Below are 26,719 nucleotides of genomic sequence, written 5' to 3' on the forward strand. Positions count from 1 at the left end.
TCTTCAATATTTGTTACAGGGCTCTTTCCCTTATCTTTTCTTTTAGTCAACAATCGCGTTAACTTTGTCATCACGCTTCCTTGTGATTCCTCCATTTTATCCATCAAACTTTATTGAATCTTCTCGAGTTGTTCCTTCATTTGCTGCTGAAGCTGATCCTGCGTTTCTTTTTGAAACTGCTCGAGCTTTTCCAACCTTTGGTCCATATTTTTTAATTTCGCTTTTATACCGTAACGGTGCTGGGTTGGCTAGTTGGTTTCCAGGTTTACTGAAGCATGATTTTAATCAATTAGGCTCTTTCAATGGATTTTAATGCATACGATGCCATGTAATGCGAATGCATGAAATGAATGCATAAAGGGACGTTGATTCTAATTCAATTCTATTTAGAAAACTTCACTAGAAGATAAACTTATTTATATAAAATGGATGCGTGTACGGCCTCGTCCTCATACTTCAAAAAACATCGACCTCTTTCTTCATCCGGATGTTTAAGATAAACCTCGCGAACTTCCAAAGGATGTCACTGCTAGCTCCTTCAGCTTGATTCTGGTCGCAATCCGTTGTCTGCCTATCCTCGCAATGCTCATTAGCTTCTTTAAGAAAGTTGGAATGTTAAAAGCTCTTAGACAATCATCTTGAATCCTCGAGCCCCGAAGTAAAGTCACGAATTCTTCCACCGCCCTTCTTGTATTTCTTGAAATATATTCAGGTAGCCGTACTATTTTCCATTTTATCAAGAAACCCGTTTTCTTATGATAGGCTTTCTAAATTAGTAATCAAACTTGAATCAACATCTCTTTTCTAAAATGCAAATGCAATGCAATCAAAAACAAAACAAAACGGGTTAGTATCAGGTATAAACATTTAATCCAATACAATCAAGAAATAATAAAAACTCCTAGTTAGGTATCTACTAAGGTTTAGAGTAATTCTACCAAGGGTAAGTTCCTAAAGTTCACTATATGAGGTTTTGGCTTCTAGAGCAAGGGTACCCGAACCAGCAGATTTCTCGATTCTCACCCATCATAGGCTCATATGGACCGAGTTCGGTTCAGGGGAATACATTTCCCTATGGCTGCACGGAGATGAAAATCTCACGAAGACATAGGTACGGATGTATCCCGAAAGTGATCCACTATCCTGCACGGAGGTGAAAACCTCACAAGGACTAGCTTCTCACTCCCACTTAGAAGGGTAAAATTGACCATGAAATGCAAAAATGCAAATAAACTAACGGACTTAAGCCAATCAAACAAGCTTATAACAATGAAAACTAAAGCATGCCAAAGGGGAAACCATTAAAAACAACATTAATTTTCGACAAAAAGACACAAAATAATCAATTTATGGCTCGACTTTCTAATGTCCCCAGTGGAGTCGCCAAGCTGTCGAAACCATTTTTGAAAACAAAAATTTGGGTTTGGGCCCGGGCATATTTGGGCTTGTACATTTTTGTTACTCTGTCCTTTTTTGCTGCTGCTTTCTATGTGTTTCTGCAGGTACGGATGTGGGTAGGCGTGCGTTCGGAGGCTCGCGTGTATGGTGTTATGTGAAGGCGTGGTCCCTGGCGGTGGCGTGGCTCGGCTCGGGGGCGTGGCTTTGGCACGGAGGCGCTACACAAGCGCGGGCGCAACACGCGCGAGGGGGAAGCCTGGCTCTGTTGCGGCAGCTGGGGTTGTGATGCTAGGGTTTCTGGTTGTGTTGGGCTTCGTTGGGCCATGGTAGTTGGGCTAGACTAGTGATTGGCTGGAGGGTATTTGAAGATTGGGTTTAGGGTCTGTTTAGGTTTAGATTCGGGTTTGGGTAGTGATTTTGGGTTAGGGTTGTATTTTGGGTTTATTATTGTAAAAAAACTGAACATTTTATTTATTTATGTATTTTTTAATATTTGGGCTTGGGCCGGGCAAATTTTGGGTACTACATTGATTATGTTGACATTATAGTATGTTTTATTGCTTAATGGATATATGTATGTGTTTGTTTTTTTGTGCACAATTATTTGAGGTTTTCATATGTTTTGAAGCTTAAACAATGTCGGGAAAAGGGAAACTTCAGTTGAAGCCTTTGATTTGTAATGAACTTTGCATTTTTTTAGTTCAGACATGTACTAAAACCTTTGAGTGGATATTTATGTAATGATGATTATATGTCAAATTTCTATGTCGATCAATGCTTGTGAATGCATATGTGACATGTTGGTTTTATGTTTGAGCATATAAGTGAACTTTGAGATCCAAATTAATGTTGAGTACATTGTTAAAATGCATGATTTTTACTTAGTTAGCTATATTTTGATTAAGCATGTTATTGGATGAGAATCTTCTATTTTAGACTTAGATTGATATGCTTAATTTGTGCATATACTTTTGATGCATGTTTGGACATGTTTAAGTTTATTTTGAAGCATGTTAGAATGACTTGAAATGGTAATTTTTGCATTTCTAGGCTCAAATCTCAAGATTAGTATGAATAAGTATAGAGGCTTTTTTAAAGTTTGGTCTATTTCTATAGATTGGTTGAACAAGTATTGATACTTGGTCACCGGGTATCGAGACTTGACTCTAAGTATCAAGACTTGCACAAACAACTTCAATTTTTATGTTTCAAGGGTTGTCAGTATCGAGACTTGTACCCCAAGTCTCGAGTCTTACTACCCTATTTTGATATTTTGGACTTCGAATGTCGTATTAAGGCACGTTTGAGATTGGTTTTTACTTATAGTACTTTGTAACTGATTGTAATCACTAAATGTTAGTTTTAATTATATTGAATTTTTAATTATGCATGTCAAATCATTTGTTTTGAATTTGATTTGTTTGGATTCCTTTGGTAACCAATGTGGTGTCTTATATTTAGATTTATGATCTGGGTTGAGTGTAGGGTGTTAGAGGAAAGCACTAATTACACTTTTATTTAAAATTACTGTAAATAATTTATAAAAAAATTCCTATGCAGTTTAGTTAAAAATTTAATAGGTGAAAATGTACGAAAAAAAATATTTGTCAACAAAACATATGTTCCAAAGTTAAAATACTATTATTATTGCATAAAAATAACTTCTTAAATATAAATTATGTATAGGTGTATTTGAAAAGCAAGTGTAATTGGATTTCAATGTAATTGTTTGTAGTTACCCATATAATTACGTCAATTCTCATCCTCCCCTACGGATAGGAGAGTATAATTAGAGTGCTCCGCCTCCAATTATACTCAATTCAATAGAACCTGCTAACAATCACAAACAATCAAATAAATGCGAATACTAGGTGCTTTCCAAATTCAATCTTAATGTGAAGAAGAAGTCAATTCAGATTTATAGTAATTATACAAATTTAGATTCAAATATTATAAAAAAAATATCTATACTGTAAACTCTTAACTAAAAGTAGTGTGAATAATTAATTGGACATAAATTTAATTAGGAAATGACTAAAAAACAATATTCTTAGGAAAAAATCTCAAAGTTAATATTGAGCGACTTGGTCTTTCTTAAAAAAATTAGAGCAATTTAATCATTATCAATTTTAAAAATGAGCAATAAAAGATAATTAATTGCAACATTAACATTTTTCATCAAATATACATAATTTTGATTGATATAATAACAAATTAAACTTTCTATATTTATAGAAATATTGACAAAACATACAGATGTTACGAACTAAATTTGTCAAATCATACTAGATTGATAAAATATATGAATTTTGAAGACTAAATTTATTATCATATGTATAATTGACGTAAAAAAAATAACATTCTACTTTCCAAATTGATAATTAATAAGTTGCTTTGATTTTTTTTTTGAGAGATATCAATTTATTTAGTATCGAAATTGATTTCTATCCATTTTTATAAAGTAAATTTAATATTAAAAATATATTTATTTATAAAATTAATAAAATAAATATTTTTTATTTCATTAGAGGGTGTAGAATATCTCTTAATTAAATTGACGAAAATATTAAAAAAAACAGGATATATTATCACAAAAAGAAAAACCTCAAACTATTTGACTTCTAGTTATCCCCGTTCGAAGACAAGATCCCCAAACCAACTCTTTCCTAAACAGAAAACCATTTAGACTTATATTCCACGTGTCAGTCTAATAAAGCGAGTACTGTAAAATTCCTCCTATCCAAAATATAAATATAAAATAATTAAAAAAAGCTTCTCTCTTCTCTATTTTAATAGTTTCCTCTGACAATTCTTTATATTTTTTTAACCTTCGGTTCCATTTTTTTAAAAAAACTTTCAGAAAGAAATGTATTTGTTCTTCAAAAAACCCCGACTCGGATAAAGAACAAACCAACCAAAAAATGGAACTCTCCGATTCGAACGATTCAAAGCCCGAGACTCGTTCACCCCTCGGCATCGATCTAAACGAGATCCCTTCTTCTTCTTTTGCCGAAACCCTACCCGACTCCGAGTCCGCCGAACCCGATTCCTTTTCGATTGTTCGGGCTATCCACGAGAATCCCGACCCGGCTCTTGGTGAAGCCGCCGGTGTTCCCGTTGCCAACGACGAGGAGCAGTGTGGTGTCTGTGGCTTGTCGGCGGCGATTCCCGGTGGAGGAGGAGGAGGAAGAGTGGTGGTTTGTGACGGATGTGAGCGAGGGTTTCACTTGGCATGCTCCGGGGTTTCCGAGAAGTTGCTTTCGGGGGCGGAGTGGGTTTGTGGAGCGTGTGTTGGCCGCGGGGTAAGGAGTAAACGGTGGCCGCTTGGGTTTAAGGCCAAGAGGCGCATCCTTGATATTAATGCTTCCCCGCCGAGTGATGGTGACGGCGATGGTGAGGAGGTGCAGGAGTTATTGAGGTAAAACTTAAAGCTTAATATTAGAAACTCAAGTTTAACTTTTTTTAATTGAAGCTTTGTAAGTCTTTTCAGCCTGCATTATTGTTAACCGTGTGGTTATGACTTAAGAGTTGAATAAATTTGAAATGTGGTTTCTGGGGATGTTAGATATTGATTGCTTGATTTATTTCTAGCGTTCTTTAGCTTAATGTGTTAATTTGGAGATGGGTTAGGGCATTTTTAAAAGCAAATAACAGGTAAGTAATTGAATATTGACTTGTTTATTTGTGTGCTAGTAGTGGAATATTGTGCTGAGGGTTAGTTAAAAATTGCAATGCATGTTGACAGGCAGATTGTTTGCGTTTGTGTAGTGTGTGTGAACTTTTAGATATGGTCAGGATGTTTAGGTAGGGTGTACCCGTGATTCATCATAAGGACATTAATTATACTCAATGGTTTTGAAGCTGATCAGTGGGTGTAATTGAACTGGTTGGTAGCTGTAGATTGTACAACTAGTTATACTGCTTATGAGATAATTGATGTCTTTTTGGTTGCTTTTTAGCAGTTTACTTGATTTAAATGTCTATGAACGAATCTACCCCTATTTTGCCTGTCAAGTTTGTCCTAAAATTTGAGAAGAGTACTAGCTGATGCCTGATGGTGGGACAGTTTGATGGTGATAGAGAATATATCTTAAGTAAGGATTTAAGATGATTAGTCCTTTTCCATGAGTTGAAAATTCTGGGGGTTGAACTTGAATGATTTGCCATTGACCTGAAAACTGTGGTTCTGCTGGTACCATATCATTCTTTTGTTCCTTGTTTGAATATTGTTTTCCTTACAAGTGTAATTTGTTGCTACCTTTGGCATCTGAAGGGTTTTGCTGCTCTTACACATGGATTGTAGGCTTTTGGGGGTTGGGGAAGGGGGGGGGGTGTTAGTTGATTTTGATTGTGCGAAGATGTATCAGTTCTGCCATTTTCGCTGAACCTTTAGGGTATTGACTATGTTGGAACCACCTTGTTGACCAATGCTATGACTTTCTCATGCAGTGAGTTTGTACAGTTGAAACATAGAAATTGCTGCCAAAAGATAGTATTTTCTTTTGCATTCAGAGCCTTCTTCATGCTCATGAATTTCTCTATACAAATTAGAATGTTTAAACCAATCTTGTCATGACACTGTATGACAATTATTGTTTTTCTCTTTGAAGTTGTGTTTCAATAGTCTTTAACTGTTTATTCCATAGGTGTTCTACCACTGCCAACATCACAGCATTGTACCACTTTTATATTATATTGACTATGTTGGAACCACCTGGTTAGCCAATGCCATGACTTTCTCATGCAGTTTGTGTTCGTACAGTTGAAACCTAGAAAGTGCTACCCAAAGATAGTATTTTCTCTCCCATTTAAAGCCTTCTTCATGCTCATGAATTTCTATATACAAATTAGAATGTTTAACCCAAGCTTGTTGTGGCACTGTACAGCAATTATTGTTTTTCTCTTTGAAATTGTGTCTCAGTAGTCTTTAACGGTTTATTCCTCTGGTGTTCTACTGCTGCCAGCATTGCAGCATTGTATTGCGTTTATATTCTTTCTCTTTCATATTGCTGCTCAATAGTCTTTAACCTGTTTATCCGTGAAGTGCCGTATTGCTGCTAACTTCCTTAACATGCTTTTTCATTTCTAGTAGGTTGTTTCTTGATTCATAGATTGCGCTTCCTTGTGGAAGTGGTGTTATGCTACTCTTCTCCTTAGGTAGTCACCTGTACTAGTTCTCATGTAATAGATTGAGGAAACTCAAAATTCTAAATGGATGCTATTTATCTTGTCCTGCTATGTTGAAGCTTTGTTTTGTCTATACCATGATGAAACTGTTTCCAACATAAAGTTCTGTTAACTTGGAATAGTGGGAAATCAGCTAACATGTTTAATACCACTCTTCCTGTGCTATAAAAGTGGTGTACTCAATAGTATGTCTCCTGCTTATTTACTTACTAGTGAGAAGGTGCTATTCTCTTATGATTTAGCTCATTTTTTCTTCCTTCAGTTCACCTTGTTTGAATAGCTTTATTTACTTTAAATTTCTCTTTAAATTTAAGTTATTATATATCATCACTGGTTAACATATATCTTGGTTCCAGACAGCACACAACGGGTGACAATTCTTTTGTTGGCAATCGGTTAGGTGCCCCCTTGACGTGTATGAATTCCTTGTATGCGGGTAATGGGGTTGGCTCTCAAAAAGCTTCTAGGATTGTGACACATGCTGTTAAAGTGGGTTTTGAAGATTTAGTTCATCGTATGCGAACTAGAGATAGAAGTTTTGATGAGGTAGATTTGGGTTCTCCGCTAGGGTCTTTGAGGAATAGTAGTAATACAGCTATTAGATTTCCATCTCGGAATCCGAGTGACGTATTTTTGCAGCGTCTTAGAGAATTTGTTTCAGAAAGACATGGGGTTCTGGAGGAAGGTTGGCGTGTGGAACTAAAGCATTCCATGAGCTGTGACCTATATGCAGTTTATTGCTCTCCTGATGGGAAAACATTTGACTCAGTGTTAGATGTTGCTTCTTATCTTGGGTTGAATCTGAACCATAGCCCTATGGACGCTGAAACAAAACGTGAGGGGGCTTCTCTTCAGGAAAGATTGCATCTGCCAAGAAAAAGGAAGTCAACAAGGTTTTCAATAGCCAGTGGATTTCCTGAAAATAAGGAAAGTTTGATAAGTGGTTATTGCAAGGACTTTGCATGTGATGGTCAAATTCTGGAAAAGTATGCCAATAAATCTTGTATCATGAAAGTCTCTGAAGCTGTGCAAGATGAGAAGGGTAGCTCTGGATCTGAACGAATTAATGTAACCAGACTTGTTAATTTATTTTTTCTTATTTATTTGCAGCTCATGACATTTCTATTTTTTCCTTTTCATATGTAGCTTATATTATTTCTTTCAGCTAATTGTCATGTTGAGTTGGTGAAATCTAAGTGCTTTAGATTGAGTGTCCTGATTTTCTTCTTCTTCTTCTTTTTATTCCTACAGGATGGGCTTCCTGTGCAGTTTGAAGATTTTTATATTCTCTCTTTGGGGCTCATTGACATGAGACCTTCTTATCATGATGCTAGTTTGATATTTCCTATAGGTTATAGGTCTTGTTGGCATGATAAGATCACTGGGTCACTTTTTGTATGTGAAGTTTTAGATGGTGGTGATTCTGGACCTATTTTCAAGATCAGAAGGTGTTCATGCTCTGCCTTGCCCCTTCCAATTGGGTCAGCTGTCCTATTTTGTCCCAAAATTGAGCAAACTGCTAGTCATAATAAAGAAGGGGAGTTCAATGATGATGGATGCATTCAAAGGATCCTTACAGATCCTTGCCCACCTACGGAAAATGATATCTTGACTTGTTTGAGAAGTAACTTGAAGGAAACATATCTTGTTCAGAATATTGACGAATCCCAACTTGAAGCAGGTTTCATGTGTGAAAAATATGGAGATATGTTAAGAGATGAAATTGGTGAAATTTCAGTGGAAGAACATTCCTCATCTGCAGCATGGAGAATAATATCTCAGAAATTTATTGATGCCTGTTCTGAGATAAGTAAAGGGAAGGGCGCTCTGAAGTTTTTCTGTAAGCATGCAGGAAAAGAAATTAGGTCATCAAGCTGGGATATGATGGATGGAAAGAATAAAGAGACCCATACTCCGTTAGCTAAATTCTGTGGCTTCCCAGTCTCTCTCTCCTTTCCTTTTGTGTATCAGCATAATGAGCTGGAGACTTGGTCTGAGGAACTGACAAAATGGCTGGGACAGGATAGATTTGGACTGGATGCTGAATTTGTACAAGAAATTATTGAAGAGCTTCCTGGTATTGAGGCCTGTTCACGGTATGAATCTTTGAGGAAAAGAAGTTCTTATTCAGGATCATTAACAATCAGAAATGGTTTCCTGAAGATAAAGACACCAGATGGGCTTGAATGTGAGGGAGAAAAAGGACTGGATGTGTTATTTGGGAAGTCAAAAAAGCCCCGTTTGGTTGATGACCGTGGTCCTCCTCCAGGGAAGCGATTGTGCCCGAGACTTCCTCCTGAACTTCTTGGTGACTTCCATCAGGTATTCATGTTTGTTAGTTGAGGAAATGGATATATATTCTATTTACAGTAGAATTTCTTGTATGAGGATCTTAATTATACTTTCTTTGTTTATATACTCAGGTGTGGGAATTATTATGGCGCTTTGGTGAAGTAATGGGTTTGCAAGAAGCTTTTTTAGCAAATGAACTCGAAGAGGAGCTTATAAATCCCTGGTCTAATCACTCAAATTTCCTTCATAAATTTGACAGTGAAAGGCCAGGAGTTGATGTCCAAAGTTTATCTAGAATTGATGGTATGGGTGAAAAGAATGTATCACCTAGCAGTGATTCTTGTATGGCAGATTCTACTGAAAACCCACATCCATTTATACAGATGGAAACAGGAGAAATGATGGAAGCTGACCAGGCAAGGCTTGCATCTCTTAGTTACAGAAGATGCTTTGGCGTGACATTGACAAAGGTTCACAGCTCAGTGTTAGGGGTGCTAATAAGTGAGCTGCAATCAAAGGTTGCCGCACTTGTTGATCCAAATTTTGATTCTGGAGAGTCAAGATCTAAAAGGGGAAGGAAGAAAGATTTAGATAGTACAGCTCCTGCTAAAAAAGTTAAGCTCAGTCTGCTCCCAATTAATGAGTTGACCTGGCCTGAATTAGCTAGAAGATACATATTGTCTTTCTTATCCATGGATGGGAATCTCGACTCAGCAGAGATCACTGCCCGTGAGAGTGCAAAAGTGTTTCGTTGCTTACAAGGTGATGGTGGGGTGCTTTCTGGTTCACTTACTGGGGTGGCTGGTATGGAAGCAGATGCTCTTGTAAGTTTGGCTTTTGATATTTTGATTTTTTTGATAAACACTTTTCTTTTAGAGATATTGTTTAAAGCTTGGAAATGCTTTCATCAGGAATTGTTGTTTGTGTGCATCTTTCCTTCTCACTTAGCACTTTCCTTGTGATCATATGTCAAGATCTGCTAATGATATGCATGCAAATATGTTATGGATTTGAATTCTGCTTCAGCGTTTATCCTTTTGTGGGTATGCTTGATTACACTCTTTATTTTATCTTATGCAGAATGAGCAATTGTTTTAGAACAAGTTTCTGTGTTTTTTGCTTCTAGGTGCTGCTTTTATTTTAATGTTAAAGTGATTTTGTCCCTTGGCATATTATGATAAAATAATATAGATGTATTGAAGCTTATTCATTGATGGAAGTGTATGCTGGAAACTAATTCATGTGCTGGTTCTAGTTATTTTTGTGTTTCATACTGATCATTACATTCATGAGTTCAGAAGAAGATAATGTTGTGAATTTGGTTTGAACTTCAGTTGCTTGCAGAGGCTACAAAGCGAATTTTTGGTTCTTTGAACAGACAAAGCGATGTTCTGACAGTAGAAGATGAAGGGCCTGGTCAAAATGTTGCTTGTGAAAAGAATTTTGTCAATGATGGTGATATTCCAGAGTGGGCAAAGTTGCTGGAACCTGTTAGAAAGCTGCCAACAAATGTTGGAACTAGAATCAGGCGGTGTGTTTATGATGCGTTGGAAAAAGATCCTCCAGAGTGGGCAAGGGAAAAATTGAAACATTCAATCAGTAAGGAAGTTTATAAGGGCAATGCTTCAGGACCAACAAAGGTACCATCCGACTACTTCACGTAGTCTCTTGCTAGTGAAATTTCCACAAGTTAAGAATTCAAAGGCATGTAGATTTTTCTATATTTTTTAACATATGGTGAGGGATCAATTTGTTATGTCATCTTCTGGGCATGATTTATCTTTAGTTTTTATGCTCAAAATTTTCAAACAATTATTGTCTGTGGGGTGCGGGTTGGGACGTTGGCCTAAATGCTGCTGGAGACAGAAAGATCAAACCACTTGTTTATGTGATTTAAAGCTTTTATGTTGCAGGAAAGCAGGAATCTATGCCATATTTATTGATTTTGTTGTACTGCTATATTTTATCTTATGTCTTATTATATTTTTGAAAATTCATATTCTGACTGCTTAAACCGGCCCTTTGGCCTGCACTTAAATATAGTAAATTTGCAGACCAAGTTTCGATTAGGGGTGGGAAGGGAAAGTAAAAGAAAGGAGTTGAAGGCGAAAACTTTCTCCTTGTTTGGATATGATTTTAATTAGAATTAAGGGAAGAGTACTTAACAACCATCACATTCCCTTAAATCTCTTCATTTGTATTTACATTTTGTTGTGTATTTTTTTTAATCAGAAGTGTGAATGACAATTAAGCAGGAGAAGTACTGGTAGTTTTGAATATTATAGGATGCTTGTAAAAGAAAGAAGCGCATGATCTTTGAGCTTGAATGTTCTATCCTTGAATTGATCGTTATCCTTTTTATCCTTCTGAAGAATTATACTGTCATGTTTGTCTTTTCTAATTGCTCTGTCCTTCATAGTTTGTGTATGTAGTAGTAAACATGATTCTGATAAAAAACATGTTTCTCTACCTTTTATTGAACACAGAAAGCTGTTCTTTCGGTGCTAGCAGATGTTCAGAATGAATGTTCAACACAAAAACCTGAGAAAGAAATAAGTAAAAAGAAGATTGTCTTATCTGTGTCTGATATTATCATGAAAAAATGTCGCATCATATTACGTCATGCTGCTGCTGCTGATGATTCAAAGATCTTCTGCAACTTGTTGGGGAGAAAGCTAATGAATTCCAGTGATAATGATGATGAGGGGCTCCTTGGGTCTCCTGCCATGGTGTCTCGTCCTCTGGATTTTAGGACTATTGATTTGAGATTGGCTGTCGGGGCCTATGGTGGATCACATGAAGCTTTTCTTGAGGATGTTCGTGAGGTCTGTCCATTTCATTTGTTTCCTACTGCTTAATTGTTTTTCTGGTTGTAACCTCTCTACATCTTTTGTTTCTTCTGATTTCCCTTTTGCATGGTTTTTGATGCATACAGCTTTCTGTTTTTCTTCTTCTTACTTTTTCTTTTGATAGACCCCTTGCCGCTGGTTTATTCTGCAGCATTTGATGATGTTACATTAGTCTAAGATTGTAGGTTTTAGACTTTTGTGCATCAATAAATATAGGTTACATGTGTTTGCATGAGTGAAAATTCTCTTTAACTTTGCCTTTCGAGTTAACTTTTCGCCTTTTTCTGTGCCTTATATCTTGGAAAGGAGTATAAACCTTAGGAGTTTAGTACACTCAAATATTGCTTTCACATGCTGTAGTTGCTTGCTCATTTGCCTGGATTGTCTTTACTTTTGATTTTTCTGCCTTTAACCTTGCATGATTCTTACTCTCAATGCTTTGATGCATGCCACTATTGCAGCTATTATCTGTTTCATTTATTTGTTTTGGAGCTTCGTTTACCGGGATTATCTTTGTACTTCTCTTGTTTTCTACATATTTTTCTTCTGAACCTTTGATCCAGGTGTTATGTTCATGTTTAGAGGTTGGCTGCCTTTCTCAATTTGGAACTGTGCAGATGTAATTGTCCATCTAATAATTGTTTCTTTTGCTTGGCAGTTATGGAGTAATGTTCGTACTGCTTTTGCCGATCAGCCTGATTTAGTTGAATTGGCAGACTCTCTATCTGAAAACTTTGAGTCCTTGTATGAAAAGGAGGTTCGTTAGTTCCTTTTTTTTTCCTACTATTTCTTTGCAAGTAAATTTCTTTTATCATTAACTGGCCAAGAAGTGCCTAAATATTTTTGTACAATGAATTATGCACACTGATGAAGCTTTTATAAATGGAGTATTGATATGTTTTTCATTTTTTGTTAAAAAAACAGTGTTTTTAGTTAGATCCTCTTAAATTAAAGTTGAAGGTTAATCTTTCTTCAAATTAACTAACATATATAAAATAAAACACTCACAGTAGCACAATAAACTAATGATAGGGTTGTCTGTCAGTTGCACTAACAGTTACGTTCAAATGAGCATAACCTCATGCTGGAGACATTGTGCTATGTGATTGTATTTGCCTGTTTTGCTGACTTGCATACAAAGATTGTTCCAACTATGAGTTTAGGAATTTGATTCCCAGTTGGACATGATCTTGAGGAATTATGGCTAGATACTTCCTCATTTACTTCATGAGTTAGTTAACAACAGCCTTTTGGTGCCTGATCAATTATAAAAAATTTGCCATGTACTCTAGTTCTCTGTGGTCATTCCCCCATTAGTGTTGCTTGTTTTGCATCTAGACCTAGTTTGGTGGTATATTAGTTGTTAATTTATTCATTTTGTGGCAGGTACTTATCCTAGTTCAGAAATTGCCGGAATATGCTAAATTGGAATGCTTTGATGCTGAGACAAAGAAGGAAATAAATGATATACTTGCTTCAACAAGTGATATCCCTAAAGCGCCTTGGGATGAGGGAGTTTGCAAAGTGTGCGGTATTGACAAAGATGATGATAGTGTTCTTCTGTGCGACACTTGTGATGCTGAGTATCATACATATTGCTTGAATCCTCCACTGGCAAGGATTCCTGAAGGAAACTGGTATTGCCCTGCTTGTGTTAGCAAACGTATGGTTCAAGATGCATCCGAACCTTCACATGTTATCATCCGAAGGAGAGGTAAAAAGTATCAGGGAGAGGTTACCCGTGGCTACTTGGAAGCACTTGCACATTTAGCAGCTGTGATGGAAGAAAAAGAGTATTGGCAGTTTAGCGTTGATGAGGTTTGTCTTTGAACTTTGCTTGGCGTGCATATTTTTAGTCATATTGTCTGGTTAACCTTTCTTTTTTAGTATTGTACATGAAAACATTGATTCTTTTGATTGCTATTGACTGCAAGTCTCTGAATTTTGCTTATTGTTTTTCTTTTGCTACATTTCATGATAAAAAATAGAAGCTATCGTGTTCTTGCTTGTTGTATGTGTCCTTGAATGAAAATGCATTTATGGTGGCTATTTTTACCTTCCCGTTGTTATTGTGCACTTATGCGTTTCTTCTTTTGTTGGGTCTATTACGTGGAATTGGGCCCCTGCTTTTGTTTAGGCTTGGAATTGACTAGAAACTTCCATCATATCCTGCATTTTACTACTATTTGCATCTTGTGGCTCTGTTCTGCAGCGAAAGAAGTTATTTTTGTACATTTATGTTATTATGAGATCAAATCCTTGCATCTCCTTACTAGAGCATGTTAATGTCAGCCATAACTTATTTATATTCTAGTGCAGAGAAATGATTCTCTGGCTAATTAATGTACATTTTGCTGTCATTTAATTAAAGGTCATTGTATCAATAGAAAATGGCTTCAATGACATAGGAAAGTAGGATTTTTTGTGCTAACACGAGTTTTTGGGTTCTTTTTCCATAACGCATACTGATCTTGAGCTCTCTGTTTATTTCATAAATTAATGAAATTTATATTCTGGTGCAGAGAGCCTTCTTGCTCAAATTTTTATGTGATGAATTACTTAACTCAACTCTTATCCGTCAACATCTTGAACGATGTGCTGAAACAACATTTGAGTTGCATCAGAAATTACGTTCTGCATATATAGAATGGAAAAGCCTTAAATCTAAGGAAGACTTTGTTGCTGCAAGAGCTGCAAAGTTCCATACAAGCATGATTAATGCAGTTGGAGATGGTGTAAAGGATGGTACTGATCAGATTCCATCAGATGGTGAGAAGGAGGCTGCCGTCCTTAATGGTTCAGATAAACATGCGTCTAGTACTCATACAGAGAAAAGTTTTACCAGTAATGGCCAATGCTTTAATTCAATGGATAATGAGGCTCAGTTAAAGGGTGAACAAGCCAATGTGGATGTGAGCAAAGTATTACCTGAAAAAAGCGATAAATCCTTTGTAACAAGTGAGTTGCCTGTAACAAATCCTTTGCCCCAGGAAATTGATGACTCAAGGAAAGAAACAAACCTCCATGGTAAGTTGGAAGAGTCTAAGGGAATGGATGTGGCTTCTCCATCATCTCCTTCAGATTGTAATGGACAGTGCCAGTCTTCTGATGCAACAAGCCTGCATGCAGCTAAGCAAGTTCCTTCTGTTGCTGAGATTGAGTCACAATCTCACCATCTTGAGTTGAGCACTATCAAGAGTGATATTCAACATCTGCAGGAGTTAATTAACAGCTTAGAATCTCAGCTTTTAAAGCTATCTATTCGGAAGGAGTTTTTGGGAAGTGATTCTTCTGGCCGACTGTACTGGATTTCAGCCATGCCAGGTGGATATCCTCAGGTTATCGTTGATGGAAGTTTGGTAGTACATAAGAAGAGGAATTTTCTGGGTGGTGAGGTATGGGGGCACTGCACATCAGTTAACTGGAATTTTAGCTCTGCCACTAGAGATAGTGTTTTTAAAGCACAGGGTTCAAAGGCTTCCTGTCCGTTTGTGTACAATGCCAAAGGTGCAATTTCGGCTGGTTCACCATGGGTTACATATCAGTCAGCTGCAGATATTGAAGGACTCATTAATTGGTTGAATGATAATGACCCAAAAGAAAAAGAGCTGAAAGAGGCTATTTGCCAGAAGCTAAAATTCCAGAATTACCAAAAAATGAAAAAACAAGTTCCAGATGAGTGCCAAACTGCCTTTTCATCGTGTGATGGTTGTGATAAAGCTTCTTTTCCTAGTTTTCTTGTCACCAAGGCAGCAATGTTACTGGAGAAGAAGTATGGTCCTTTCTTTGAGTCAGAAATAACTGAATCCTTGAAGAAGCAAGGGAAAAAGGCAAAGGTGATTATTGAAGACAAAATGTACAGGTGTAAATGCTTAGAGCCTGTTTGGCCCTCCAAAAATCATTGCATCTCTTGTCACAAAACATTTATGAGTGATGTCGAATTCGAGGATCATAATGATAGTAGATGCACTCCGGATCCACCTGCTAATGAGAAAGGTAAGTCAGTTGGTGATTCTTTAAAAAGGAAAGGGAATATGAGATCTGATGGTAACCGGGTGGGTTATACTGTTGACATGGAAATTGATGAAAATTCTAAAACCGGGCATTCTGAGTTGAGTTCAAGGCTGATCAAATTTCAAAATGACGGAGCAGTTTGTCCTTATGACTTTGAAGAGATCAGTACCAAATTTTTCACTAGAGATTCTAATGAAGATTTGGTGCGGGAAATTGGTCTTATCAGTTCAGATGGCGTTCCATCATTTGTCTCATCTGCTTCTCATTTTGTTAGTGACCCTACCCTAAGACTTGTTCCTTCTCACCAAGAAATAGGGGGTTTAAGGGCTGAATTGAAGGCTACTAAGAGGCCTGGTTTATCACAAGGAAACTGGAGTGTGGCTAATGGAATCAATGAAGGCTTTTCTGATGATTCTTTCAGGACTGTTGCAAATGAGATTAAAGTGCAGAAAAACAAAAGACCAGCTTTGAGATGTTCAGAACAAAGGGATAGAATATCTTCTGCAGATAAGTATTCTCCTGAACTGGGTAGTGGTCACTGCTGTGTAGTCCCACAATCTTCTTTAAGGCCCTTGGTTGGTAAGGTTTCACAGGTTTTGCAGCAACTAAAGATTAATTTACTTGATATGGATGCTGCACTCTCTGAAGAAGCTTTGCGACCATCTAAGGCATGCATGGAAAGGAGATGGGCCTGGCGTTCATTTGTTAAATCTGCAGAAACAATATATGAGGTTTGTCTAGATCCCTTTGGGCTTTCTTATAGTAGTTACTCCCTCCGTCCCACTAAATTTGTTACATTGACTTTTTGAGTGGTCAAAATTTTGCAACTTTGATATCTTATTTTTTTTTTAAATTTATTATTGATAAAACTTTGAAAGAACAAATTTCAATGAAGTAGTTTTTAACTATAATTAATTGTAAAATTTAATTAATTAAAATATTGAAAATAATTGAGTCAAAGTTTAAAAGGTTTGACCTCAAAATATCAATTTTGTCATTTTAATTGGCACAGACGGAGTATTATTTTTGTAAATTTTAACCATCATTCATCATTGACCACATTTGGCATCTCTTAAAGGTGGTAGCACCAACTAATTTGTTCGTATACCTTATGGAGCATATTGTATTTGGTTGGGTTTGTTTACTGCATTTGTGTCATTAACTTTTATCTGATTGAATGTTAGTTTCTCTCAAGTGACCTTTTCCACTCTGCTGTTTCTGGTTAATGTAGTGGCCCATTAATTGCACAATGCATGTATTGGATGAATAGTTCGTTGGATTAATCTGTGCTTTAAGGACAGATATAGAAGTTAATGATTTTGCTTCGATATTCAGTTTTATTTCTTAAACTTCATTGATTTGGTGGGATTGGATATAACATCCTCTTGTATTTTCAGATGGTCCAAGCAATAATTGCATTGGAGGAGATGATTAAAACCGAGTACTTGAGGAATGAGTGGTGGTATTGGTCATCACTATCTGCAGCTGCAAAAATTTCCACTGTGTCTTCTCTTGCTCTACGTGTATACTCACTTGATGCTGCTATTGTTTATGAAAAGTCATGCGACTTTAATTCAATTGACAATTTGAAGCCCAGCAGCATGCCAGACCCAAAGCTGCCCTCCAACTTGGATCTGCCGGAGAAGTGCAAGGTGAGTCGGAAGACTATCAAGAAAAGGAAGGAACCAGAAGGCTGATCTTTGTGAAATAGGAGTTTCAAATCCGAGAGGATCTTATTTCAATCAAACTTGATCCCTGTGGCAAGGGAATCTGGTAGCAGGAATATTTCAAAAAGGATATCAGAGAGTCCTACAATCAGAACCAAAATGTTGGGTTTGTTGGTTCGGATTTGCCCTGACTGTTTGGACCTAGAGTTCTGGTGTCAGTGCCCCATGTATATATTGATAAGGCTAACATGCTAACTTGGATGCTTTGATTAGTAACCAGAATTCTTAGAAGCGTCTATGGTGTTGGAAGCTCCAGGACCAATTAACTAGCGAGAATGCATCCAATTTTGGACTGATTTCTGCTGCATCTTTTCGGTTACTTTCTTGGGAAGCAGAAGGGCAATTTGCCACAAAGAGAGATTATATACATATACAACATGAATTAGTGTAAAAAGAAAAAAATGGTTGAAGTTGAGCAGGTGTAGACAATATTTCATTCTTTATACATCTCTCTTTCTTGCTCTCTGGTGCCCTTTTGTTTTTCAGCTGGTGTTCCATGCACCACAGTTCCTTTCGAAGAATGAAAATTGAAGCTTTTTCTTTCCATCTTTTTTTGTTCAGTTTGTTTTTATTTTTACATTTCGAGCTTCATAAAGTTGGCAGTTGATTAAAACTGACAGTTGCTGGGAGCTATTTGAATGTTGCCCAATCTTCATTTCTTACTTCTAATGCTGTAACTGTTTCCATTGAATTTTGATGCCTTCTCTGATTGCTGATCATTCTGAAATAGGGTTTGTCTTCATTTTTAATCAAAAGCTGCTTTCATGCAGCCTTTTCCGTCTAGGAACATCGGTGGATCATGCTGTTAAATGCTTGTAGGAAAATATCGTCTGCTCGGCACATAGAGACAGGTAATTTCTCCTTCTGCACTATTTCTTTTTGTTCAAAATATTTGGTTAAAAGTTTCCAGACTTTGACATGTAATTTACCCTACTATCCTTTTATCCTAGCTACCATCTTCCTCTTGCTTTCCTGCTTGCTCTCTTTTTTACACTGTTTTCTTTTGGGAAAAAGAAGGCAGGGCTTGGGTCTTTGGTTGTGTTATTATAAATGATGTAGACTGCAGGGATCTTCGGTCTTCAAACCCCAGTTTTAAGTGTTACTAATGCATCTTTGAGATAAATTTGAAAATTTCCTGTTTCCGGGTTCGGGTCTGATGAGCTTGATAATTCAATATTTAGCGTCATTCCAGGTCTGTGGTATCTTAATTACTATGAGCAATGTTGAATGTGATATTCCATTTTTCCTTTTTGCTTTTATTTTTATCTTGGTAAATTTGTGGCACAAAGCAACATTTAGTCCTTGATAATATTTTCAATTCCTTAAACATATTTTTGTCTAGATTAGCTCCTGAACTTTTCTGTCAAACAATGTCATCTTTTTTCTTTTATATCATCACTAAGAGATGTTCATGTGGCACTCTGAGATTGTTCAATATATATAATTTACAAAATCTAAAAAAGAGCTCTATAAGAAAATAAAAAAATAAAAACTATAAAAATTATTTTAAAAAATTACTAGTTTGAAAAAGTGAATGTTGGAACGTACAACTCAATTGTGAGTTGAAGTGAATGTTGTAATGTTAAGGTAAAAGTTAATTTGTTTATAATAAAGTTTCTTGAACTTCATTTAAATGATGTTTTATTATAAAGGTAAAGTGAAGATGTATAGGAGCATTTCTGTTTGGTCTTAGAAAAAAGATGCTATGTATATTTTAGTGGTACATTGCCTGGAAATAGTGTTTTGTGCACCAAGCAGACCAATAATTAGATGGTATTTGTGAGTCTGGGGGATTTAAGGAAAGTGCTGCTGCTGATTTATAGATCAAATAATGCTGTGATAATGTTTTAGGTTATAAATCTGGAAATTATGACTGGACGGTGCCATAACTTTAATGATTCTTGGATATATATATATTACAACGAGCAATTACTTCGGTTAAATTTTTCGTCTTGTGGTGTTTGTAAAATCATCTTAAAATATCCAACTTTGTTGGTGCAGCATGGATTACCAAGTGCATTCATATCAGTAATTAATTAATTTTTTAAAGTTTTAAAAAATTCAAAAAAATATATTAAAAAAAAGTATAAAAAGATATTTTTTAATTTTTAAAAATTAATTAATTGTTAATATGTACCCGAACACTTTTAATACACATACCAGAAGCAATATTTGTGACATGAACTCACCTTCCGAATTCTATTGTGTTTTATTCGAGCTTCTTTTAATCATTTTGTGGAAGATTAGTTCATTATAAATACAAAAATTTTATTTTTTATTTTTTTAAATTAATTTTATTTTTTATTTGAAGTCATGATTTAGCCATGAGCTATATTCATTTTTTCACTTTCCCACCTAAACCTTTTTGCTCCTATCTAAATTTCAATTTTGTTATAATTTGTTTTAAAGCTAAAAAGAATGTTACTGAAGCTGATAATTTTGGGGTAAAATGAATTACAATAATGGTTGATTTATAAAAAAAAAAGAAAAAAGAAAGAGTTTAATTATTGAAGTTGGAAAATATCAAGACTTAAATTTCCTTTAGAATTTTAAAAATTGAAATAAAATATTCATAAAATTAGATGATTTGACTGTAATATTATCAAAATTTTGAGGATGTTGTTTAAAAACTACTTTGGATTAATTCAATGTGAAATGTGTTTAGTATTTTGTACTTTATATAATAAAACTAGAAGGAATGATTTAATGAAGAAACAATTTCAAAATAAATTAAAAAAAATACAACACTTTGAACTAAGCAGTGCTGTTCTGATAAAATCGACATATTATGGTGGGCAAATTCAGTGTAGAACATCTCAACTGAGACATCCAAAATTCTTATGGATGACACACCCTTTTTATTTTTAGCTTAAGATGTAGTCAAATTGTTGTATTTTTCGAAAATTACAATTTTTTTTGATGAGCAACTTAAATAAATAATTCAAGTTGAATTGAATTTTACAACTCGAATAATAGATCGATGTGAACACCTCTTTGGTTCCTTTTAATTTTGAAAATGAACAAACTAGTCTTTCTCTCAACAAAAATTACAAAAAAAAATATTTTTTTTAAATTTTAAAATATTTACATAAATTTTAAAAAATTTAAAGAATATATAAAGAAAGGAAAAATTTTAAATTTTTTTTAAAAAATAAGTTAATTAATTATCCAAGTTTATCGTTCCAAAGTATGTTTTGAAAAAGTTTTCAAATATATATGGTTTCAAATTTATGTACTAATGTGAAATTAATTATACTGTAACAAGATTTTAATTTGACCTGTTTAATTTTTTAATTTAAACAATTTCACTCGATTTGATATTGACTTGAATTTCATTTTACTCAACTTGATTCGAAAAAAATTCAAATCGAATTAAGATGATAAAATAAGACTCGTTAACTTGAAATTTTTTCACTTGATTCGATCGAATACTCATCCCTAGAAACTAAGGTGTCCACTGTCGATATTAATGACTGATTTTCTTGCCGCAGGTGCTCTCCAAAGAGATAAACGACTAACCATGAAATGTGTTTCATTCCAATGGGTGGGGATTGAACCCCATATCTTATGGTTAAGGGATAAGATGAGCAACCAAATTAGAATTTAGTCTCTCTAATTTTCAAATTTCAAATTTCAAAATTCAAGTCTAATCGCTAACAAATTTTTTTTTAATTTGTTTCTGTGACATTTTGAAATTAAAAGACTATTCACTTAGTAGTCATATAACTAAAAAAGATATTATAATTAACCTGAATTTTTAAAAAAGAAAGAAAATAATCGTATTAATAGTTGGACTTGAATTTTGAAATCTGAAAAGTAAAGTGACTAAATTCCTAGAAATACAAATATAGGAGCTAAATTCCTAGTTTTTGAAAAGTATAGGGACTATACGCATATTTTTAACCATATTATTAATTGCAGAAGATATAACTGTTTCTGGTAAGAAGTTGTATTTCCCAACAATCTTATCTCTTTCTCCATCTCAACTAAAATCCCCTTTTCTTTTCCCCGTGAAATCTTTGATTTATGGTATAAGTGCTAACATGGTTGCTATTATCTCTTGTAACTCTTACTATCCTTTAGCTGCCTCTAAATGGATTAACCCAACACTCCCCACTAAAGCTTCAACCTTTCTAACAACTCCCAAATATAATTCCCACAAGCATGTTCAGTGTCAGCTTCAGAATGGGCAGGTTGGGGTTTTTCTCTTGAGTTATAATGGTACCTTTTGATCATTAGTGAAAAGCTAGCATGTTTTTTCTTCTATATGAATTTGATCAAATAATCTGAGTGATGAATGTCAATATAAAGTAGAATACTGAAGTTAATTTCTTTCCTTTTTTCCGAGTAAAGATTGGTTTTTTATGCAATTGACCTGAAATAGTTTGTTTGTTTTTCTTTTTTAGCAGAAATGGGTGGTAAAGTTTAGTTTTTATGCAATTGATGTAATAAAATATTGGGTTTTTTTTTAGCAGAAAGGGAGGCCATTTTCCCTGAAGGAATGTGCAATCTCCATTATTTTGGCAGCTGAGTTAATAACTGGAATCCCATCACTTGATGCATATGCAGCTAATCCTCCATTGCCAGATTTATCTGTTTTAATCTCTGGGCCTCCAATAAAAGACCCTGGAGCTTTGTTGAGATATGCATTGCCAATTAACAATAAAGCTGTTAGAGAAGTGCAAAAACCACTTGAAGATATATCCGAGTCTCTCAAGATTGCCGGTGTCAAGGCACTCGATTCCGTCGAGAGAGTAAGTCTCCCTTGCTTTTATTCCAACTCCAAGTTCAATATTTCTATATGCTTTTGGTGATAGTTCATAAAATCTTAGAATGTGAGGCAAGCATCTCGAGCTCTTAAGCAAGGGAAAACGTTAATTATCTCGGGATTAGCCGAAGCAAAGAAGGACCGTGGAGCAGAATTGCTTGACAAGCTGGAAGTCGGGATGGAGGAACTACAACGGACCGTGGAGGATCGGAATAGAGATGCGGTGGCACCTAAACAGAAGGAGCTGCTTCAATATATTGGAGAGTGAGTATCCCAAATCTTTAAAAAAATCTTTTGCTGCTCAGATCATCCATCCACTAAGAAAGACTCTTGATTCAAAAACTATATAAAGTTTTAAATTCCATCGGTTTTCTGAAACCAACCCGAAAATGATCCATGTAGTGGTAAGTTTTCTAAGCTGCAGATACGTGAAATGCCTTGATTCATAATTCCTTAAAAAATGTATCATACACGAAGCTAGTCTTCTAACAAACTGTTTAGTTTGTTAATTGTAGATATCTGGTCATAATGCCTTAAAAACCGTGTCATACTTTCACCGAACCAGTTAGTAAGGACTTAAAAGTTATGCCTCTTACAAAATAAACTATTCTCATAGAGATACCTTGTCATTGACTGCAGCTGAGATCTTCCTCGGGAATTGGATTTCTGCAGTGTTGAAGAAGATATGGTAGATGGCTTCCCATATGAAGTACCGGAAGAATATAAGAATATGCCGCTTTTGAAGGGGAGAGCAGCTGTGGATATGAAGGTCAAAGTCAAAGACAACCCGAATCTAGAGGAGTGTGTGTTCCGTATTGTTCTCGATGGGTATAATGCCCCGGTAACAGCTGGGAATTTTGTTGACCTCGTCCAAAGGCACTTCTATGATGGCATGGAAATTCAGAGAGGTAACTCTTGATTCTCCTTTATCGTTCGAATGTTGCTGGTCGCCTTTGGAAGGGAAATTTTCAAAGATTGTTATATTACCACGTGCTTCATTTGTCATACCACTAACGAAATAGAATGTCGATAGTGTGATAATAGTTTCTGTTCATTACTATAGACATCAAGTTGACATCTACACTAATTACTGTTAGTAATCATAGTTCATTTCAAAGATATGTGTAGAATTTAAGTTACCTCTCGGATTTGCTGCAGTGGATGGGTTTGTTGTTCAAACCGGAGATCCTGATGGTCCTGCAGAGGGCTTTATTGATCCTAGTACCGAGAAAACTCGGACAATACCATTAGAAATCATGGTTGATGGAGAGAAAGGACCCGTATATGAAGCAACACTGGAGGTAAGCTTTCTTTTTCTCTCATATTAGCGTCTCGAGCTAAATGAAACAGAACTTAGTTCAAATCCATGCTTCAAGTTTAACCGGAATTGAAAGAGTTTGCTATTTGTCTCCTGGCAGGAGCTTGGTCTGTACAAGGCTCAAACAAAGCTCCCTTTCAATGCTTTCGGAACCATGGCAATGGCTCGAGAAGTAAGAATTTATTAACTCAATTTTTTCCATCAGTTGTTCTTTGTTGTGCTTCCTTTTCTCTTGACATTCCCTTTCTATTTCCGACAGGAGTTTGAGAATAACTCTGCCTCAAGCCAGATATTCTGGCTATTGAAAGAAAGTGAACTAACACCGAGTAATGCCAATATATTGGATGGTCGATATGCTGTGTTCGGATACGTGACTGAAAATGAGGATTTTTTGGCAGACGTCAAGGTCGGTGATGTTATTGAATCAATTAAACTTGTTTCCGGCCTAGACAATCTAGTCAATCCAAGCTACAAGATTGCTGGTTAGAAGCCATTTTTTTGGTTTAGGAATTGCTTTGTCACTGTCATCCAACTTAATAAGACTGCTAGCTTCATAATTCTAGTATTTATTTCAGCTGAAACTATAATGGATTGTTTTGTATTTTGAGAAAATGCTTAGTTGTTATATAAATCTGTCATTAATAGCGTCATATTTGGTGTTCTTTTATCAGGGAAGATTCGGCATTCTTCCCCAATTGGTCTTCTTCTAAAAACTGAAGTTTCTTAGTGGCTTCTACTATGATGCGCCTAAACCCCGTTTCTTGACCAACAGCTTTTAATGCTGCAACAGATTCCGTTGTAACCTTACTGGCATTTCGTTTGAAATTACTTCCCCAACTAACAAACTCATCTCAACGGGGTTCATTTAAACTAGATCACACATCGACACGACATAAACGACTTATGCAGTTTGTTATTAATATTAGAATAAATTAGACAATTATAGATTTAACTATTCTAATTGAGTTGACAAACATTTTAAGCTATTGAATACCGGTCATCTATTCAATAAATTTGAGCAATTATAATTAAAATAAAAGATGTATGAATATTAAAAAATAAAGAAGAATTAAGAATAAATTAAATCTCACAAATTCATCGAATTAAACCTCAATTAACCTTAAATTTTTTTAAAAAAGAAACTAAAAGTGAGTAAACATGTTTATAGACGAGAAGTTAAGGCTCATGAGAGGTTTATAGCAAGCCTCACATGCGATTATCACCCGCCATTACAAATGCTTTGATTTGTTGTCGTTGAGTATTCTCAATTTTACCCTTATATTGTTGATGACTCTTGTCTTTTTATTTATTTATTTGGATCAATATTAAATTTTAAAAATTTGCTACTTAATCATCCTAAATTTATAAAATAGATATATTTACTATGGTGACAGCCTGTTCTTCATATTGGAATATCATGCTCTCAAAGTGCTTAGTTTATCTCTGGCCACATGCATGTATTGTATTATATATATTTATGAAAACAAACGTCATGCATATACGTATATATTATATTAATAAAAAAAAGATGGTGGTGAATGAAGGAAGACCCACGGAGGGTTCCCATGGAAATGACTTCACATAGGTGTATATATATATATAGTGTTTTTCATTAGACAAGGGAATTTGTGAGGGACTCCCATGAATAGTTACACTCATCGCCTATATTTGTATCATATCTATAATTTTACATGTTATATCTTTATTTCTTTATTCATTACGTAATTTCGAGCCAAGTAGTCTTGACTGGTGGTAGTGATTTGTCGTGGCAAGACCTTACTCTTGTAATTTCAGGCTACGAGAGCCACGATAGGGCAATCGATCAACAATTTCTTATCGTAATCCTCCCCATGCATTTGGGAGCTGGATCTATGTAAGCCTTTCACCATATGCGGAAGCAACACCACCATCTTTTTTGCTAGCTCCCCCCATGTGTTTAGGAGCAGTGCCACCTTATTACTTTTCGTAAACGTTCCCCTATGCATCTGGGAGCATGGCCACTTTACCACATTTCATAAGCCTCCCCTAAAGCCATCTTATTACTTTTCGTATGCTTCCCCCGATGCGTTTGGGAGCAAGGTCATCTTATTGTCTTCGATAAGCCTTCCTCCATGCAGCTGGGAGTAGGGCCACTTTATTACTTTCTGTAAGCCTTCTCTTATGCGTCTAGGAGCAAGGCTATCTTATTATTTTTCGTAAGCCTCCACCCATGTGTGTAGGAGCAAGGCCACTTTCCCACATTTTGTAAGCCTCCCTCCATGCATTTGGGAGTAGGGCCACTTTACCACCTTCCGTAAATGTCCCCCTATGCATCTGGGAGCAAGGCACTTGGGCTCTTCCATAAACCCTTCGGGCTCTCAGTGGAGGTGAGGCATATCTTCTACATTCAATCCCCTTCGTGAATCTCTGGGCTCTCGATGAAGGTGAGTCATATCTTTTACATTTAGGTCCATCCGTGAATCCTTTGGGCTTTCAGAAGAGGTGAGGTGTATCTTCAACATTCAGGCCCCTCCATGAACCTTTCAGGCTCTCTACGAAAGTGAAGCACATCATCTTCATAAAGATCAAAGTAAGTTAATGAATAAATTTTATAACTACGAGCATATGCACTTTATTTCTCCAGATCAACCACATTTCCTAACCACTTATCCAATATTACTAGTCAAAAACTTAGGCCAAAAGCTATATTCTCTACCATGATTTATAACAATGAATAATCATTCTACTCGCATTTTAAACAAGCATTTTGTATTTCTTACGCAACGGATAGTACATATTTCTTACGTTTTATATCGCCAACGGATAGTATGCATTTCTTGCGTTTCATATTACCAACAAATGAGTCACATCTCTTACATTTTATATTGCCAACGGATGGCTTGAACTTTATCTATTTTACATTTCTAATAATTGCATCCGCGATATACATACGACACATTCCCACTACATAACTCCAGATCCTTCAATTGACAACTACACCACTCGAGTATACATTCTACATTCTCGAATTGTCGAGCTAATAGGCATACTACCCGCTAAATCATATAGCAAAGTTTATACAAGTCAACTATGAATAGAAATACCATTCATAAACACATTGTTAAAAAGGGTACGCATGGATTTCAAAAGCCTTGCAAGGTATCGTATATTCTCGGGTCAACTAGCC

General features: G+C 35.7%; 2 protein-coding genes across 4 annotated transcripts; both read left to right on the plus strand.

The window, feature by feature from the left end:
• Positions 1–4,198: 4,198 nt before the first annotated feature.
• On the plus strand, positions 4,199–18,013 carry LOC107892295 (methyl-CpG-binding domain-containing protein 9). Of its 2 annotated transcripts, XM_016817328.2 has the most exons (10): positions 4,199–4,816; positions 6,942–7,653; positions 7,837–8,907; positions 9,009–9,701; positions 10,212–10,517; positions 11,364–11,702; positions 12,385–12,483; positions 13,113–13,544; positions 14,249–16,471; positions 17,138–18,013. In XM_016817328.2, exons 1-10 carry the CDS (start codon positions 4,320–4,322, stop codon positions 17,435–17,437), a joined length of 6,672 nt encoding a protein of 2,223 aa, XP_016672817.2. In that variant the 5' UTR covers positions 4,199–4,319; the 3' UTR covers positions 17,438–18,013. The 2 variants fall into 2 exon arrangements, with proteins under 2 accessions (XP_016672817.2, XP_040957592.1); XM_041101658.1 differs by lacking the exon at positions 6,942–7,653 and having other exon boundaries at positions 4,689–4,816.
• A 3,381-nt stretch (positions 18,014–21,394) lies between these two features.
• LOC107892293 (peptidyl-prolyl cis-trans isomerase, chloroplastic) lies at positions 21,395–24,203 on the plus strand. 2 transcript variants are annotated; one of them, XM_016817327.2, is made up of 7 exons: positions 21,395–21,660; positions 21,943–22,221; positions 22,300–22,499; positions 22,908–23,143; positions 23,394–23,536; positions 23,654–23,725; positions 23,813–24,203. In XM_016817327.2, exons 1-7 carry the CDS (start codon positions 21,511–21,513, stop codon positions 24,038–24,040), a joined length of 1,308 nt encoding a protein of 435 aa, XP_016672816.2. In that variant the 5' UTR covers positions 21,395–21,510; the 3' UTR covers positions 24,041–24,203. The 2 variants fall into 2 exon arrangements, with proteins under 2 accessions (XP_016672816.2, XP_016672815.2); XM_016817326.2 differs by having other exon boundaries at positions 21,406–21,660; positions 21,940–22,221.
• Positions 24,204–26,719: the final 2,516 nt, after the last annotated feature.

Source organism: Gossypium hirsutum, chromosome D09 (genome assembly GCF_007990345.1).
Source record: "Gossypium hirsutum isolate 1008001.06 chromosome D09, Gossypium_hirsutum_v2.1, whole genome shotgun sequence".
NCBI lineage: Eukaryota > Viridiplantae > Streptophyta > Magnoliopsida > Malvales > Malvaceae > Gossypium > Gossypium hirsutum.

Coding starts and splice junctions, on each gene's coding strand:
- LOC107892293 (XM_016817326.2), top strand. CDS start 21,511: ATGGTTGCTATTATCTCTTGTAACTCTTACTATCCTTTAGCTGCCTCT. Junction 22,222..22,299: donor CACTCGATTCCGTCGAGAGA/GTAAGTCTCCCT, acceptor ATAAAATCTTAG/AATGTGAGGCAAGCATCTCG. Junction 23,537..23,653: donor TATATGAAGCAACACTGGAG/GTAAGCTTTCTT, acceptor GTCTCCTGGCAG/GAGCTTGGTCTGTACAAGGC.
- LOC107892295 (XM_016817328.2), top strand. CDS start 4,320: ATGGAACTCTCCGATTCGAACGATTCAAAGCCCGAGACTCGTTCACCC. Junction 9,702..10,211: donor GTATGGAAGCAGATGCTCTT/GTAAGTTTGGCT, acceptor TTTGAACTTCAG/TTGCTTGCAGAGGCTACAAA. Junction 13,545..14,248: donor GGCAGTTTAGCGTTGATGAG/GTTTGTCTTTGA, acceptor ATTCTGGTGCAG/AGAGCCTTCTTGCTCAAATT.